A 17,676-nucleotide genomic window follows, 5' to 3' on the forward strand; every position below is an offset into this window, starting at 1 on the left:
TGGGGAAGCTGATGAAGTATGGGCTGGATGAGCAGACAGTGAGGTGGATTGAAAACCAGCTCAACAGCCAAACCGAGAAGATTGTGATCATTGGCACAAAGTCCAGTTGGCGCCCAGTAGCTAGAGGTGTCCCCCAGAAGTCAATGTTTGGTCCAGTACACTTCAACGTCTTCTTTAATGATCCAGATGCTTGGACAAAGGGCACCCTCAGGAAGTTTGCAGATGATACAAAGTTAGGAAGAGTGGCTGGTACAGCAGATGGTTGTACTGACATTCAGAGGGACCTCAACAGGCAGGAAAAATGGGCTGACAGGAATCTCATGAAGTTCAACAAGGGGAAAGGAAAAGTCCTGCATCTGACGAGGGACAACCCCATGCACCAAGATGTACTGGGGGCTCCTCAGCTGGAAAGCAGCTTTGCAGGAAAGGATCTGGGGGATCCTGCTGGATACAAAGTTGAATGAGCCAGCAACGTACCTTTGTGGCAAAGGCCAACAGCCTGGTGGGCTGCATTGGGAGGAGCATTGCCAGCAGTTTGAGGGAGGTGATCCTTGCCCTCTGCTCAGCTCTGGTGAGGCCACACATGGAGCGTTTGTCCAGTTCTGGGCTCCTCAGTACGAGAGAGAGATGATTAAGGATTGGAGCATCTTTCATATGAGGAGTGGCTGAGGGAACTGGGGCTGTTGAGTCTAGAGAAGTCTCGGAGGGATCTCAGCAGTGAGTATAAATACCTGATGGGAGGGTGCAAAGAGGACAGAGCCAGGCTCTTTTCCATGGTGCCCAGTGACAGGACCAGAGGCAGTGGGCACAAACTGGAACACAGGAGGTTCCGTCTGAACATCAGGAAACGCTTCTTACAGTGATGGTGACTGAGGTGGAAAAGGTTGCCCAGAGAGATTGTGGAGTCTCCCTTCTTGGAGGCATTCAAAAGCCATGTCGACACAGTCCTGGGCAGCCAGCTCTCAGTGACCCTGCTTGAGCGGGGGGGTTGGACAAGATGACCTCCAGAGATCCCTTCCAACCTTAACCATTCTGTGATTGTGTGATGTGCACTTTGCTAACTTTCCAGAAGTTATACTTTAAAGTTGCAAGTGCTTTCTTATAGTAACATAAAGGAAGTGTAAGCATTCACATTCTTAGTACCAACTAGACTCTTTATTGAGGGTGGTAATTCAGCTTTTCCTAGCGTGCTCTGCCACTGTTAAGGTGAAGTTTCTTTGGAAGAATGAAGTGAATAAAAATCTGAGAAAAATCAGAAGTGGCAGCTGTAACTACCAAAGTTACGTCCGAATTTCCCAGATTCTTGTTTATCTCAGAATGTTTCTTGAACAAGGGGAAGTCAAAAGAGTAGTTCCTGCAACCAATGCTGAGACAAAGATTTCTAGGTGGAAATAGAAATACACTGAAACTAAGAGAGGACAGGAGGAAATGAGTCAAGATACATGTTAGATGTGATGTCAGAATTCATTGTATGTTAAGGTAACTTCATTATGTCAGAGGATTATTTTAAATTTATTTGTTTTTTGCAAATGCTGGAAAATGGTCCAGAATGAACATCTTGAGAAAATGAGTTTGTCTATTTGTGGTTCATTGTAACAAACATAAGTGGAAAGGTGTTTTCTTAGCTTAGATCATTCAGAATGGAGCTTGCAGAAGCTTCGAATGCAGCTGTGGCATGTGCTCCCAGAGGCACAAAACGGGTGTAGCCTCACCTTTACTCTTTCAGGAATCGGCTCGACTACTGGTTTGCTGTGTGGCTTCTGGTGATGGGAGTCACTTCAGGCATATCCTGCAGTCAGTGTTCTGTGGCAGTCAGACGAGGTGTAGATACTCTGGTCCCTTCTGGCATTATGATTTACAAAGCTATTTGGTTATTGTGAAATTTGCCTACTCCATAAAACGACTGAGAATTTATGCTCAATTAAAGCCCCTGTAGTGTGCAATTGTCTGAAAATAAAGGAGGATTTTTTTTGTATTTTGCATATGAATATCTTATATGGATATAATGTATGCAAATATATGTGTATATACGTACACACACACACTCATACCCTCCCCCCAGCCTTGTACTGTCTTTCTGTATGCATATAACATCATGAACCAAAAATACAAGGTAAGTATATTTTCATGATTCCTCAGGTCAGTGATATAAAGTGAAGAATATAACTCTCCAGAAATACTAAATAAATACAAACAGGGAAGAAGGGTAACATGGACATCTTAACAGCAAAAGTTTTTAGTAATATTTCTGCAATGCAGGTCTGATTTACTCATATTTTATCCATATTAGCCAACTAATTAGTCCTTTGCTATTTGTAGAACAATTGTTTCCAAGAAAAACATATTTTGTAGAGTAGAGGCTAACATTTGCCCTTAGTGTTACTATTTTTTGAGGCAAATTACATTCTTTTTCAAAAATATTGGTATTCCCATGAAAGTCCATGAAAATGGCAAAAGTGCTGAATCAAAATCTTTTTTGACTAGTAGTAATTTTCACTTCACTTGGCTGTAACTAATTACTATTTTTTTAAGTCTCATAATAGCTGCAGCTGTACAGCTGATTTAAAGGCCATATTTCTTATTGCTAATTTTTATCATTCAAATTACGGCCTGATTTAAATTCAAAGGAAAATGAAACAATTACATTTCCTTTTGTGTGTATCAGTAAAGACCTTTATATTTTTGGTTTGAATAATCATACTTCCTGTGTTATAAAAGAGCTTTGCAACTACTCCAACTGATACCAGATTTTTTTTGCCGGTTCAATTAATAGTAGAGACAAACTGTCGCTTTTATGGGATTGAAAATTTGTAAGATCTTAAAAATGAGAATTTTTAACGGTAAGATAGGTAAACTATTAAGTGTTAACTTGGTATGAACTTGGTATTCAACACAGGATTGACATCCCTGGCGCTGCACCTCTCTGCAGTGCTGCTGAAGTCTGTCCTTAAGAGATACCCCAGTTAATAAAAAATTGTGTTTCTCTGGTAGTCATGGATTTATGCAATGAAGAAATTCATCCTTTCTTCCTCAGGGCATTGGACCTAAATTGCTCTGACATCTTTCTAGTGCAATAGAAAGTGCTTTCCTGATTGTGAAGATAGAGATTAAAAAGCACTTTTATTCATGAATGGTTTAAGAAATGTTTTTGTCCAGATGTTTTGTGTGAAGACATTTGATTTGGCACTTCTGGCAAATCCTGCTCCTAACAGAAAGGAGATGCAAAGCTCCTCCTGGATGAGAGCAGCCCTGAGTTTTGATTCAGTGAAGGAAGTGATTATTTAAAGAAATGCAGCATTCCAAGGATGTTTCTGAAGACCACAACAAAGATTGTGTCCAGTGGTCTAAGTATCTTTTTCATTTGCTTTCAATAATTGTGTCTCCAAGTTGAGTTTACTTTCCTGCCAGTTCTGATCAAAGCATTTTCATGATAAACTGATTTGTTTTCATTTTGGTCTGTCTGCCTATCCAAATAACAAAAAGTATTGCTGATAGCTGTATGATTTTTTTAAAAAAGTTTTTTTTTTTCTTTTTGTCTCTCCAATAGGCCATCTGTGGGAAAGAAAAAAGAGGAAAAATGAAGTATGTATTTTTAATATTTTTCATGACTTTATTACCACAGTATGCTGGGAAATCTTTGAGAAGAGATGACCCCAAAACATTTGAAGACATTAAAAATGAGATAGCTGGTTATACTGATATTGCTAAAGCTATTATTGATCTTGCTGTTCATGGGAAAGCTCAGAACAGATCCTATGGGAGATTAGCAGTTTTTGCCGATACCATAGGACCTAGACTCAGCGGTTCAAAAAACCTAGATGCAGCCATCAAGTATATGTTCAGTGCCCTGCAGGAAGATGGGCTGGAAAATGTGCATCTGGAGCCTGTGAAGGTACCACACTGGGAAAGAGGAGAAGAGTTTGCAATGATGCTGGAACCAAGGAATCACAGCATTGCTATTTTGGGACTTGGGAGCAGTGTTGCAACTCCTCCAGAAGGTAACTCTTCCTCTTGGGATTAGATATCACTTGCTTTTTAACACCAAACTGTATTACACCCCTAACAACAACTTCTCTCAATGATCAAACTGAAGTTTTCTTCCTGTTGTAATAGTTCTGCAAAACAAGATGCTATTTTTCTGGGACTTTTCTGTACGACATGGTTGTGAAAGATTCAGTTTGGTTTAACTCAATTTGGTTGAACCGGCTTGTAAAATTAGAATTGATTCTTGAACTCTCCATTATATCTATATCTTTTTGTTTAACACTGCTGAAAGCAAAGATTCTGCTCCTCCATTGAGGTTGTTGGGAAACTTCTTGTTATCTGGGGTTTTCCAGCCGTTCTTTTTCATTTTGGTCAGAGAAGTTCTCCATGGGGTGTTGAGTTGACACGTGATTTCTGCTTTTCTTGCTGTGCTCAATCCTGCCAAGCTCAGCACTTCACTCTGGCAGAAAACAAGACAGCAGGATGAAGAGGAGAATCTCGTGCTGAGCTTGCAAAGTGCCAACCCCTTGCTAAGCGTGGCAATTGGTATCTGTATATCCAGAAATCTGGAATTTCCTTCCCTCTGCCTCATGCTTACCTTGGAAAAGTCTTTGGCACTTACCTGTTACTGAACTATATGTTGCCTTTTAGTGGATGACGTGTGATGTGCTACTTCAGGAACAAGAATGATTGCTAGGTGGGCTCAGCAAAATTCATGTGTTTTAGGCGCCAAAATATTAGCTTGCTTGCAAACAAACCGATTTATAAGATTCTGGGTTTGTACATATTGATGTGAGGTTTTATCAGGATTGCTCTTTAATGGCGGGATGGTAACATTCCTCTGTGACTATAAATAACAATAGACTTATTCCTAGACCACTTCAAAAACATTCTTATTCCTTTATGAGAAAATAAATTTAGTTTAGGAAATAAAGGTAACATGACACTCGTAATTTTTTTATGAATTGTAAATTTTTGTGATAGTGAGCTTTCTGTTTGAAATGAAACAAATAATGTATAAAAGCTGTTTTATTTAGAAAAATATATAGCCCTTCAAAATACAACAAAGTAAAACTGCGTAATTTAAGGTATGTTTGGAATAAATCTTGCTTGGTTTGGGAAACTCCTACTGTAAATTTTGTCTGAGATATTTCTGTCATATTGAGGTAAACACATGCCTAAAATGCAAAACTAAAATCATTAATAATATCTGTTTATTCCATTTTATGTCTAAAGCTTAGTGCTTTGATAGGAGAATACATACAGCAAAGGTTAAAGCTACAATTTATTTTATATCCTTTCCAGTCCTATTCCAAGCTTTCTAAAAAGGAAGCTAAAATCAAAATGGTGGTTTTGGTGTTGAGCAAGTGTTACTAAACCTGCAAAGAGAACGTGCAATTTAATCTTGGTGAACATCTTCACGTCCTGAGAAGTCTGTTTTTCACTTCCATTTCTTAGCTGTGTAGTTATTTGCACTTGACTGGTCTTACTTCAGAGATACTGAATTTACATGTTTAAAAATGCTCACAGAGGCTAATCATATCCTTTTTCATCTGTAAAGATCTTACTATACTGACGAGTGAATGGTTGGGCTAGTACCTGTGCCCGGTGATGTCTTGGAAGATAAGATTGTATTATCCAGCGCTGGTTTATATTGAGAAACGTTAAAAAACCCATATCATTCTTCCTCACGTTTTTACTTTACTCTGAGATCTGCTGTGTTTCTGAAGAGGTGTATGTGTTGGTGCTGGAAGACTGCATGGCAATGAAATGTCTCACAGAAGAGCATGCTTTTTCTCACACTTCGTGGAATCATTTTGATTATATTACCTACCTTCTGACTTAAAATCTATCCTACTGTTCATGGCTGTTACGGTTCCTGTTGGTCTCATTTCGCTCTGTGCAAGCTGTGACAGGTTTTTATGCTGGAGGAGGTTATGCAGGGTAGCTGGCCCCTGGTGGGCTCTTGGCTCTCGTTTTTCTAATAGCTGGACTGGCTACCTGGCTGACGGAAACACCTAGTGAGAGCTGCTTGTCACCGACCTCTCCGGGCAAGAGAATTGCAAAGTGTGCTACTCAGAAAAGCGCCTGTCCTAAAACTCTCATTCATCCCAAGCACAGAATAAAAAATGTGTGGTTAGACTATGAAAACCACCGCCTCATCACTTCTGGAGAATTCATTCTAAGATCCACTCCCTCTGCTCTAAGCAATGATTGTCACCATACCCTGTTTGTGAGAAAAAGGGATAGGCTGCTGTCCTAAATCACATTGGAAATATTTGAATAATTTCCCTCAGTGAGGGAGTATTGACAATTCTGATTTGTCTTGTTTTAGGCAAGAAGCTGTGGGAGTGTGAGTCATGCTGTAGTCAAAATAATGCAACTCCATATGAGATGCTTGATGCTGATTCTCCTGGCATTGCACTACTGTTGCTGCATGGGATCAAACCAGGTTCTACTGCTGCCATGCCGAGCTTTGCCAGAGGGACACGTTAAAGGCTGAAGACCGGCTTTCAGATGTCGGCTCCCTGATCTGACCGTTGGCACCTGGGTTCTGCCCAGGGGCAGAGACACCTTTCAGAACCGCTTCTAAAGCGGACTGTGCAGGTGATCCCTGAAGGTGTTTGGTATTAGCTTAATAGTTACTGCACACTTTAGATCAATGTTTCTATCAGGATACATTTCAAAGCCCTCAGTTTACAAACCACTGTCTCTGTAGAGCCCTTGTAGATCCCTTCCTTGACACTACTGATGCCTACTTAGAGCCAGAGGACAGCACTGGCTGGACTTTTTGTCTTTTAAGGTCTGGGGATGGGGTTAAGACAAGAGGGAGTGACTTCACCGTCCCAGCTGGAGGTACAGGAGACCATTTCTTGCTTTCTCATCCTCTCAGTTATGTCCTGTATTCCTCCCTTCCCACTATGTGCCCCCAGGCTTGAGACCTGGTGAGCTAGGAAAACAGGATGCATTGGCAGAAACTTAAAACGTTGCTTCTCTCTGGATGTGCTTAGTGCTGGACTTGGTAGCCATTGGTGCCCTCAGAGCTCCTACTGGAGCTCAGCTCCCCAAGCTAGTGCTCTGAAGGGCTCTTTATTAACATGGCAATACCTTAATGGCAGTTAGAAACCTGGCTTTGGATGTTGGAAATTCATGGTTTGTTTTCCCTTCTGTCCATGGAAATTCAAACCAATGTTTCCTAAGAATGAACCAATGGCCAGAGCACACACTGAGGCTGCTCACTTTCCATTTCGGCATCCGCCATGTGAGTGTGTGGAAAAAATCCGCAAGCCTTTGGGGCAGGAACAGGAAGCCCTAAATAGTAGCAGTATTTTAGCTGTGGAGCCCTAGCCAGCGTTGACTCCGGGATACAAGGAGTGTCTCTTCCTGCAGGTCTTCTATCTAACCCATGCCTATGAGGTTGAAAACCTTATGGGACGTGGACAGAGCTTTGTTTGTTTATTGGATTTGCTGGGATTTGCCTGCTTTGGCTCGGATATGAGTTTGGCATAGAGCTGGTTGGCTCACTTGAGGTTGGAACAGTTCTCATGATGTGCAGGAGGCTTTTCAGTACCTTGTGATTTTCTGGATAAAATCCATATTTCTCTGTTTTCTTCTTCAGGACTGGGCAATATGCCAGGATGTCAGGTTTCCAGATTCAGTCTGATTTACACAGCAAAAGGGGCAGCACAGAAAAGGTTAGATGTTTTTATTGAAGACTGAAAAAAAATATTTCCCTTTCAGTGTATCCCAAGATTTGAAGGTGTTGGGTCAAAGAGAAAGTTTTCACTTCCTTTGATCTCCTTACAAGAAGGGAGTAACTTTCATGCCTGTCTTAGTGACAGGGAGAGGAGAAACATGAAACACAGAGTGACCTGGAATTCCAGAAGTCAGCAGAAATTCAAAAAGATCACCGCCTTGAAGAAATGGATTCCTAGGTAACAAACAGGATTGAATGTTAGAAAGTACTCAGTTTAGGGAGCCGACAAAGTGGAGGTTTACCATATTTAGTCAATGTCCTTGTCTCATTTCCAGTGTTTCAACATTGGCAAAACATACAGATATATATAGAGAGACTGTGTTGATTTCTGGTAGTACTGATTATATCCCCTAAATTCTGAGGAAAATAGATATAATTGTTGCTTTGAGAATCCCATAATTGAAGGAAAGTAGTAGTTCAGCAGATGTTTGACCATGAAGTATCAAAGAATTCATATTTTTTGCATGTGTTTTAAAATGTGCTTTTTTTTTTTTCCTGTCGGGTGACCCTGCCCTTTCATTTTAAAGAAATACTGACAAGTAGAACCAACCCCAGAATGCAGCCTGCCCGAAATGTCTCCTCGAAAAAGGAACTGTCTCTGGTTTCTATGTACTGTTTGTTGCAGTGAAACTGAAGTAATATAAATATGATGTATTGGCAGACTTTTTCTTAGTTTTTGTGTTCAAGTTGTGGGTTTTTCTGTTTAACTGTCAACAACATTTGGTCCAGTCTTGCTCTTATAGAATGTGGTGGGAGTTTTGCCACTTAGATAATACGAAAATAGTTCCAGCCTGTTATTTATAAAATGGGGATAATATGTGTCTCAAGGCAGTTGAAGGCGTGTGCTGTTGCCGTAGGCTCACAGTCTTTTTAAGCCAGGGATGCTGTTGAAAGAAGTGGTCTGGCCCCAGTCCTGGCTGATGTATTTTTCCCCAGTGTTAATGCTCCTTTTTTGTTTCTCAGTGGGGAAGTGGATTAGTGAATTCATCTAGGTTAACAAAAGGCTAACAAAAAAGTTAATTTTAGTGTGTATCAGAGGAATTACCCTTGAGTTGCAGGCATCTTGGATGACCACTGACCTACTGGGAGAGAAGGAGATCCTTCTGGAGGGACTTGGGTACCCCCTTTGATGAGGGGTTCAGTGCTGAGAACAGGGGGTGGAGACAGTCATAGGCATGAGAGCAGGGTGCAAACCCCTCTTCATGTCTTCACTGGGTCCCTCTTTTTCTGTGCGTAAGGAGCTATTGATTCACATCTTGAGACCATGAGCCTCAGTATTGAGTGCCTGGATTGTTTGTTATTACTCAGAGCAGTACTGCTTGTGGTATGATAATTATGCTACTATTTTTCTTGGAGTGTAAAAGATGACGTCCATGAATGACCTCAGATGCCGTGGTGTTCAGTGGCTGAGTGTCTGGGTCGAAAGTTAGTTCAGTGGCATTTTAGCGATTTAGAGAGTAGGAGTAGCTGTGTGGCTTTGAGGTGGACATGCTGTCTGGGAAGGATATGGGTTCCAGCCGCTGCTTTGAGGAATGTTCAAGTGAACTGTATGGATTGGCAACAGCAAAAAATTGGATTTTCAGGTCTTGATCCTTTCCAGTGTCGCTGAGTTGAGGGTGGTTACCTCAAGGATGGTAAGCCCAGGCTGAAGCTCCTGCCTCACGGTAACAGAGGCAAGATTTGAACATGATTTTCTGCATGTGTGGGGAATGCATGCACAGCTGGGTGGCACTGTCACCTTCCCTCCCAGGGGACAGCGTGCAGTGACATCTTGACTCACTAAGGAGTCAATGGTTGCCCTTGGGCACCTGTGTGCTCCAAAACTGGCTTTTCTAGATCCCGTTCTTGGGTGCCTGATTGTCCCCAGACATCGCATAGCAAGCCTGTGCCCTTGCAGGACTGCTTCTGGGAGAACCAGACCTGCATCCTTGCTCTTTTGGCATCCAAGGCTTCGTGCTCACGGTTGAGTCCAACCCCCTTGCTGCTAAGATTTACTGCTGCACAGTAAGCTACCTGTTACTGAAACCAAACCATTCTAGTGAGATCCAGTACTTGCTGGAAATTGTAAGTCATATTTGTCAAAAATGTAACTGTTATATAGTGTTATTTTTCTCTGTGTTCTTCTTGAAGAACAGAGTGATACGTTTAGTCTCTGTGCTGTGCATCAGAGCTGAATAGCCTCATATCCTTTTGGATAACTCTCCTATGCAATTTTAGTTTCATGAAGTAATTCTCTTTGCTGTTCCACAGAGTAGGTGAGGTCACATTTTCCAGAAGTATATCCAGATTTTACAAAATCTTTCTTCCTGATAAAAGCCCTCTTCATTTCACAGTTCCTCTAAAATAGTCCTCTAAAATAGCACTTATATCAATACATATTGATATGTATTGATAGAGCAAATGTGTTTATAGGTGTTAACATATTTTAAATTTTCAGTACATACTAATAGTTTTTGAGGGAGAAAAAAAAGGTGATGCTATGAATCTTTCATTTGCTTCAGCCTGACATCAAGCCTTAATTTGATGAGTTTTTTATGGACCCAGAACTTGGGTTTGTTTTTCTAAAAATGTTGTTGAATTATGTGGGGCATTGGGGGAAAGCTGAACTAATTCCTGGAAAGAGCTGAAAATCAACATGTTTTTAAAACAGTTGATAGAAGTTGAGGGGAAAAATGTTTTCTGAGCGGATTTTAGAGGATGGTGAACCTAAATAGGATATAATACCAGGTCCCTAATCTTACTTAGCTTTCAAGAATAGATTTGCCTTTTCCCTCTACTCCCCAAAAGCTTCTTTTCTTTGACCTGTCTCAACAACTACCTTTCTTCACTGTCTCCAGACATATATATCTACTTTTTCCCTGCTGCATGCTTCATCTTCTTACATCCTCATCCAGGAGTATGGATCCTGGGCACATGCTGCAGTTCTGTGCAGGGCGTTCTGGCATCCAGGGTCCAAGACTGGCATTTTTACAGGAGAACTGCACCTCCCAGCTGCTACATTATAACTTCTCTGGTCTTTCCTGTGACCCATGCAAAAAAATTTCTAGATTCTCTTAACTCTGTGAAAGAAGCTACCTTGCAAATAGACACAAGAAAGTGCACGTCGGCCATTTCTGAAAGAAGCAAAGGCATGGTACTTTTATCCTGGGGAGATGGTCAAATCTGAAGGACAACTGGATTAGCCAGGCTAAGGTCAGAAAAGCTGGAGCTACCACCTGCATGTGCTTAGGGTCGGCATGGAATACAGTATGCCTTGATGCGGCAGCTTCCAGGCTAAATTAGCTTTGTGGGAGAGCTGAGGTGGAAATGGAGAAATCTGAGAAGTATCGGCCATCCACAACAAACGAAGGAATCAACGTGGTCTGGTGTCGCTGGTCTGTGAAGCAGGGCTGCAATGATAAGCTAGGCTTCATGCACTGCTCTCGTGGTGTGTTGCTGCTCCTACTCCTTGTCTTCTTCCTGCCATGAAGAAGTGTGTTGTTTCCCTGGTCCTGGTGTCCTGGTGCCTGGTTCTGATGAATGGGGAGGTAGCACTCTTGCACTTCTTGCTCTCATAACTGTGGAGGCCAGGACGTGTTTCAGATACGTTCTCCCCCAGTTTCAAAATCTCCACCAGTACCAGAACAGTTAGACGTGTTGTTGACTTTTTGTGTTGATATTTCAGGCAGTATTTTATGCTTACGATGCAAGAACTTCAAATATATAACACACAGGGAAATTTAGCAGAAACTTAGTTGATATAGTTTCCAGCTTTGTTGTGTCTAGACCTAAAAATACCGAATTTAATTGTTTTAAGCAAAAGTTGCCTTGCCCATCAGATTATTTATTTGACAGTGGCAGCTTCAGTGCATGTGGATCAGCAGCATTGCTCTTCCATCATGTCATTTGTAAGAGAAATCATGAGTCTTATATTAACACAATGTGAAGTAAATGAAGTTGGGAAGGTATGTAGGGGTGAGTTGTTCACTTGCCGTTATTGAAAAAAATTGTTGCCAAATTAATGATGGCTGCATTTGGTTTTGTAACTAGCTCTCTAAGGGACTTTTGCTGTTAACTGGATGACAAAAATGAGACTGGCAGAAAAAAAGAAGAGAGTAAGACCATAACTGAGTAATCAGGAGATTAGTACCCAGTAAGGTTAAACAGTATGCAAATGATATTTCTTTCTAGCTTTCTTGTTTTAACACGGCATTTGATAGTAACTAGCTAGGTTGAATTTCTGTGTGTTTATGAGCTGAATGTTTCTAGGATAGTAATAAGTAAAAACCAATAGAGACTGGGTTCTCAAATCTGAGGAATTCCTGATACTTGATACAGTAAATTCTTGCCATGTCTTGCCCTGGTGTGACCAAGAAGAGCAACAATATTCTGTATGAAGTTTCCTTGATGTTTTAATAGAGATTCATCAGTTTTTAAAATCTGATAATAGGGTGGATTTTCCATTTTTTTTCTTACTCTTCTCTGAAACCTGTTAGTTAAGGCAGATGCTTAGCTCCAGATACTAAAGTGGCTTGAATGTTCACTGCATTTAATCTTGGGGACAGTAAGTTGCCTCGTGGGGATTTCCCTTTGAACTAATCTGCTTCTGGCATGATTGCTGGCAGGTAAGCAAGTGCTAGGAGGTGACTCGCCAGACAGAATTGTTCATGCCAAGAATCAGACTTCTGATGTGTGGCAATGTTGCAGACAGTTGATTTACAGGTGCATTTATATATATATATAATTGGACTTTCTGTAGCTAGTAAAGAGTAGTAATTGTAATCAGTCTTGCCTTCATCCTGCCTGTGACAGATTTTAGACTTTGCTAATGCATACCATGCCATTTATTTCAACTGGCAGTGTAATCATCAAAGCCGTGGCTTATCCAAGTATTTAGAAAGAAACATACATTTCTGTGCACAGAGGACTTTGTAATATATAATTTTGTTGGTAATTGCAAGTTGCCTGCTTGTTCCCACTATTAACACCCTTCCTGTACCTTAATTCTCAGAAATGACAGGGTACAATTTACTGTTTAATATGAGAAATAAGAGGAAACCCATAGTACTACATAGATTCTTTTGCTCACTGGCCCAACACAAAAATACGTATAATAATTCACACGGTGAGAACAAATAAATAGTCTTCAGCTTCATATAGTCAGCCAAGTTTATCATGTTCATAATTCTGTCTTCTATGCTTTGTGCCCTCTATTCAATAACGCACAGGCAAGCTCTGGATCAGATAATTATAGGAGTAAGAAAGAGACAGAAGAGCTTTTGACATGGGAAGTAGAGCACTGAATTGGTAGGAGATGCTATGGGTAGAGGTCGGTTAATTTGCTTAAAGGCTCAGTAAGGTAAGGCATTTCCCATTTTGAAAAGGAGTAAGTCATTCCCCCGAAACTAATAAAACTGTTGGGTTTTTTTGTTTCATTTCTCCCTTTGCACAGGAGGTCTTAGGGTGGTTTGTGTATCTATGTCCACATATATTTATTTAAGATAACACTTGCTCTTGTCACTTCAGTAGATGAGACTGAAATGGTATGAAATGTGACAGAAATGCAAATGAGATGTTGAATTAGTGAGAAGTTACACAAGGAGTGAAGTTTTATTTTGTTATGGAAAGCACTGTGATTAATGCTTTATGTATACTGTGCTGCCATTAAGTTAAACTTGCAGAGAGAATCTTTGTTTTGTTTTGTTGAAAGATGGCTTTATTTAGCTTCTTTGGGAGCATTTAAAAGCAGAGATACTGGGCTGGAGTTTGCAGCTCTGCATTCTTTTCCTGAACTTTAATTCCCACAAAGCTTACTGTACAAACTCCTGATGCCTGTTGTCTAGGGAGGCCATAAATGTACTTCTCCATTATATTTCTTAGGGATTATAGATAGTTGCTAGCTGTCTGTAGCATTCTTTAAAAATCATCCAGAGTTGGTGTTTGTTCATTAATGCAGTAAAGTAGTGCCAAGAAGAGTTATACTCCTCCTCGCTTCCCTTGACGAACAGGCACTAATACAACATGTGCCCTTCCAGTGCCTGCTGAATGATCCAACTGGAGCACTGGGGAGAGCTAATATGAAATACGAATTGCAGCATCAACCTACTGAGACCATAACTTTTTGAGTGGAAAATGAAATTTTGCAGATACCTGGCTTTATTTCCAGTGGCACGGTTCCATACCCAGAATGATCCTGTCACTGGGATGCTCCTTAGGTAGGCAGCTGAACCTGCAGTTCATTAGAAGCAGCTGGAGTCTACTGGCATGCTCACCTGCCTGCCAACAACAACTAGTAAAATTTGAAGGTGATTCTCTGGTTTGGTGCTCTGTGCCTCTTTCTGTAAAGCTAAGAGTCTGAATAGTTATTCAGTTAATATTTTTACACCTCTCACACTAGGTCAGTTCTGTAGCTAAAACTCACCAGCTTGTGCTGTAGCAGTAGATCTCTCTTGCCCTCTTAGTGGTGCAGTCTTAAGAAACCAAGCGTTTTTGTGTGAAACAGTTTCTTAAAGGTTTTGAAGTATACTATAGTTTGATTTTAAAGAAGCCATAGCCTGGATACCGTGGTGCTGGGAGAGATATCTTCCTATTTCTCGATCAGTTCTTCTCATGTGTTACAGTCTCAAATACAAGCCTTTGAAATCTTCTCCAAATAATTCTTCTACCACAAAAAAAAAGAAAGAAAGAAAGAGAGAGAAAGAAGAAAGAGGACTTTCAAGGAGAAACATTTTCTTCTTAAAAACGTGATAGGTTGACTTCTTTGACAAATCCTTGCTAGACATTTTTTACTAGTTTTATTTTTCACTGACATATTTTGTGACTTTTAGGTGAAATACACAACGCTAGAATTTCAGGCATTCATTACTTCTTCTATATTTAGAAGAAAAGTACCAGCCCATGTTGTTAAGTAGTTTCTACTTATCTCTGTAACCAATCATCAAAACTGGATTTTAACCATAGTGGTCATTTTAATGAATTACTTCTTAAATGCTGTGAAATATAGTTCCTCAATTAATGTTCTAAAACCTTAAAAGGATTCTCTGGCTTTGGGAAAAACTACTTATCTATAAAATCCTTTGTTTTTTCCAGCAAGGTAATATAACAATTTTAAACTATTTCAACTATTAAAAACAAGGAGCTGGGTGGAATCTAACTTAGCATGTGTGATTAGTCCTGCAGAACTACTTGCCTGTGTTCTCTGTATCATAACTGGGAAAGGTGAGTTCCTGGGAGAACTCCCAGAAGGAGATCCAGTAGAATTGTGAACTCTCCTGAATTAAATATGAAGATTTTTTTTTTATTTGTAAGCATACTGCAAAATTAGTTGAAAGTGCAGAGCTGTAATTTAATTTCTTTTATGGATTAGATAATTTTATAAGTGTTTCAGTCTGAAAATATGTGCTTCCAGTTGTTTTATGTTAAACTAAGTTATTTAGCAACATATCAAAACAATTCTATGAAAAGATTGCTGTCTTTTTTTATTAATCCCATCAGTAGCTTTTGCAAATGTTTTTGTACTATAAATGATTGCAGAGAGGCCTTCAAGCACATGCAAAGAACAGAGTTCCCCCTGTGTATCCTTCTTGCCCTTCAAATTATGTTTTAATACCAACCTGATAGCATGGTTTACAGAACTGTGTGTACTTGGTTCAGGGTGCTATTACAGCTATTTAGTACCAATCCCTGATGAAGCATTTCACATAGTCTTCCTTTCCCAGCAAGAAGTTAAATCTGATTTTTTTTGTGTTCTGCACAGTCCACGCTTTTCTGTCTGTTAAAATTGGCTGTAGGAGAGTTGTAGGAAAGCAATGTTAAAGCCACTGTAATACTTTTTTTCAGGAATTACGGCAGAAGTCATAGTGGTAGCTTCTTTTGAGGAACTGCACAAAAGAGCTCAGGAGGCCAAGGGGAAGATTGTTGTCTACAATGAACCTTTCATCAATTATGGTGAAACTGTGCGGTACAGATCACAGGGAGCAGTGGAAGCTGCTAAAGTTGGAGCAGTAGCATCCCTCATTAGATCCATTGCTTCTTTTTCTATTCATAGGTAAGCATTTTTCTCTTTTCTCCCTGTAACTCACATTTCAGCCTCTAGTTGACATGTCATTTCTGGCCAGGCATTTTTGTTCTCTCTGACTTAAACATTGCCAGTTATGAGTGGGTGTTTGGTTTTGAAACTACAGGCTGCACAATAGTTCTTTTCCCCTGTTCTTTGTCTTTCTTTCAAAATGTGTTCATTTTTTGTTACTGATCCAAATTTTGTATGATATTTGTTTTAAAGAACTTCCCGCATTTTCAAGGCTAGCATAAATATTCTGAGATCAGTCAAAATCAAATGTCTTTGGTGACAACATGTACCAGACTGTCAGTGATGATATGAACTGGTCATTCTGTATATTTAACTGGAATGTAAGTGTACAGTTTTTATTGTATTTGTCATTTTTCTAGCATGAGGCTGACTTGTACTAGATGAAGGAGTAGTCTACTTTGAACATAATTATTTTGAACATTTTAGCAGTAAGGTTTGTAATTCTCACTCTGCTTTTTAAGTAAGGTAGGTTGAAATCATGATTTCTTAAAAATTAGGTGTTTTAGATGTCTTAGTATGTTACTTACAGTTTTACATTTCTGTAATGAGCATTTTTAGTTTCGTGTGCGGTACTGTGTTTAGTAATATCATTCTCTTTTTGGACCATATGTATTCAGAGCAGTACAGGCCATTTATTCCTCTCCCTAGTTGCCCAGTGACTCTTTACCCACAGAGGAGTCATTGGCGGTACCTAACCTGACCCTGAATGTGTGCCACATCATAAACTGGAATCGTGTTCTGTTTGGATAACGTCATGTTTTCTTTTTGATCTGTGCGCCTAGGTTTTCTTTCTACGGAAGTCCAGGCTGGGCAGTGGGAACGGGTGGTATGGCTTTGGGTCTTGCTTGAGGCTGGGACTGAGAAGTGGCTGGAAATGAGAAGTGTCTGGGACAGGCGCTTGGAAGCATGCTCAATCCAGACATTTCAGACAAACATAAGTGGTCACACCTCAGCAGTATGAGAAGTGTGTAAGCATCGCCATTTGTGATGCTTCAAAAACTTTGATAAATGCAGTAATACCAGCTAACTGTATTGCATCATGTGCAGAGGACAGCTCTGCTGCCAGTGTAATTGCTTGATAGCATTTTTATATGCTCCATATTTCTCTGAAGAAGCCAACATTAGCTGTTTAAAATGCTTTCTCAAAAGTAAAGTACTTTGAATTCAGATAGTATCCAAACTATACTAGTGTATTTCTTGATGCCCAACAAACGTAGCAGTATTTACAATACATTTTCTAATACCTATAATTTTCTAATAAATTTAATAATAATGAACAGAGAGTAGAATGTATTTCAAAAACAGTTTTGTGAAAAATGATATGTTTTCAAAGTAGTCATATTTGATATCAACAAAGAATATTGCAATCTATAACCTGTTCATTATCTGCAAACTAGAAGATGATCTTAACAGTCATCTGTCCAGTCCTTCGTTTTGGTGCTCTGCAGAGATGTTCATTTGAAAGCAACTCTTTGTATCTACTGTTTGCCAGACTATTTATGGAAGTGTGCTTTAACATGTAATGGAAAATTTAGAGGTGAGGAACAGAGGTGGAGACCGAAAGTAGTAAAGCCTGTTTATTATGTTTGGATACTGGCATTACGAGTATTTCAGAATTGAATGAAAAAAGAGGAGAAACATGCCAAATGCATGTTTGTTTAGCAGTATTGAATACTTAATCAAGGCTGGGAGCCTAGGTGTCATTCCCAAAACCAGTAAAAAATTTAGATGCTGCTAGGAAGCATTTTTTTCATGAAATATACTTTTTGTCCTTTCTTTGTTTACCTTCACTTAGGGTTTTTTTGGGTGAGGGGAGGGTTTGATGAATCTATTTTTTCCTATATTGAGGAGTTATTTGGGTTCAGTC

At 39.9% G+C, this 17,676-nt stretch overlaps 1 protein-coding gene across 1 annotated transcript in view; it reads left to right on the forward strand.

Annotated features, from left to right (window-relative positions):
• The first annotated feature begins 3,551 nt into the window (after positions 1-3,551).
• CPQ (carboxypeptidase Q) overlaps positions 3,552-17,676 on the forward strand; it is a 134,518-nt gene continuing 120,393 nt past the window's right edge. Inside the window, exons 1-2 of the mRNA XM_009703855.1 lie at positions 3,552-3,998; positions 15,560-15,767. Coding sequence (XP_009702157.1) covers positions 3,578-3,998; positions 15,560-15,767 — 629 coding nt within the window. The 5' untranslated portion in view covers positions 3,552-3,577. The remainder of the gene's footprint in view (positions 3,999-15,559; positions 15,768-17,676) is intronic.

The sequence above is a fragment of the Cariama cristata genome, unplaced genomic scaffold (genome assembly GCF_000690535.1).
Source record: "Cariama cristata isolate BGI_N322 unplaced genomic scaffold, ASM69053v1 scaffold8027, whole genome shotgun sequence".
Classification (NCBI taxonomy): domain Eukaryota; kingdom Metazoa; phylum Chordata; class Aves; order Cariamiformes; family Cariamidae; genus Cariama; species Cariama cristata.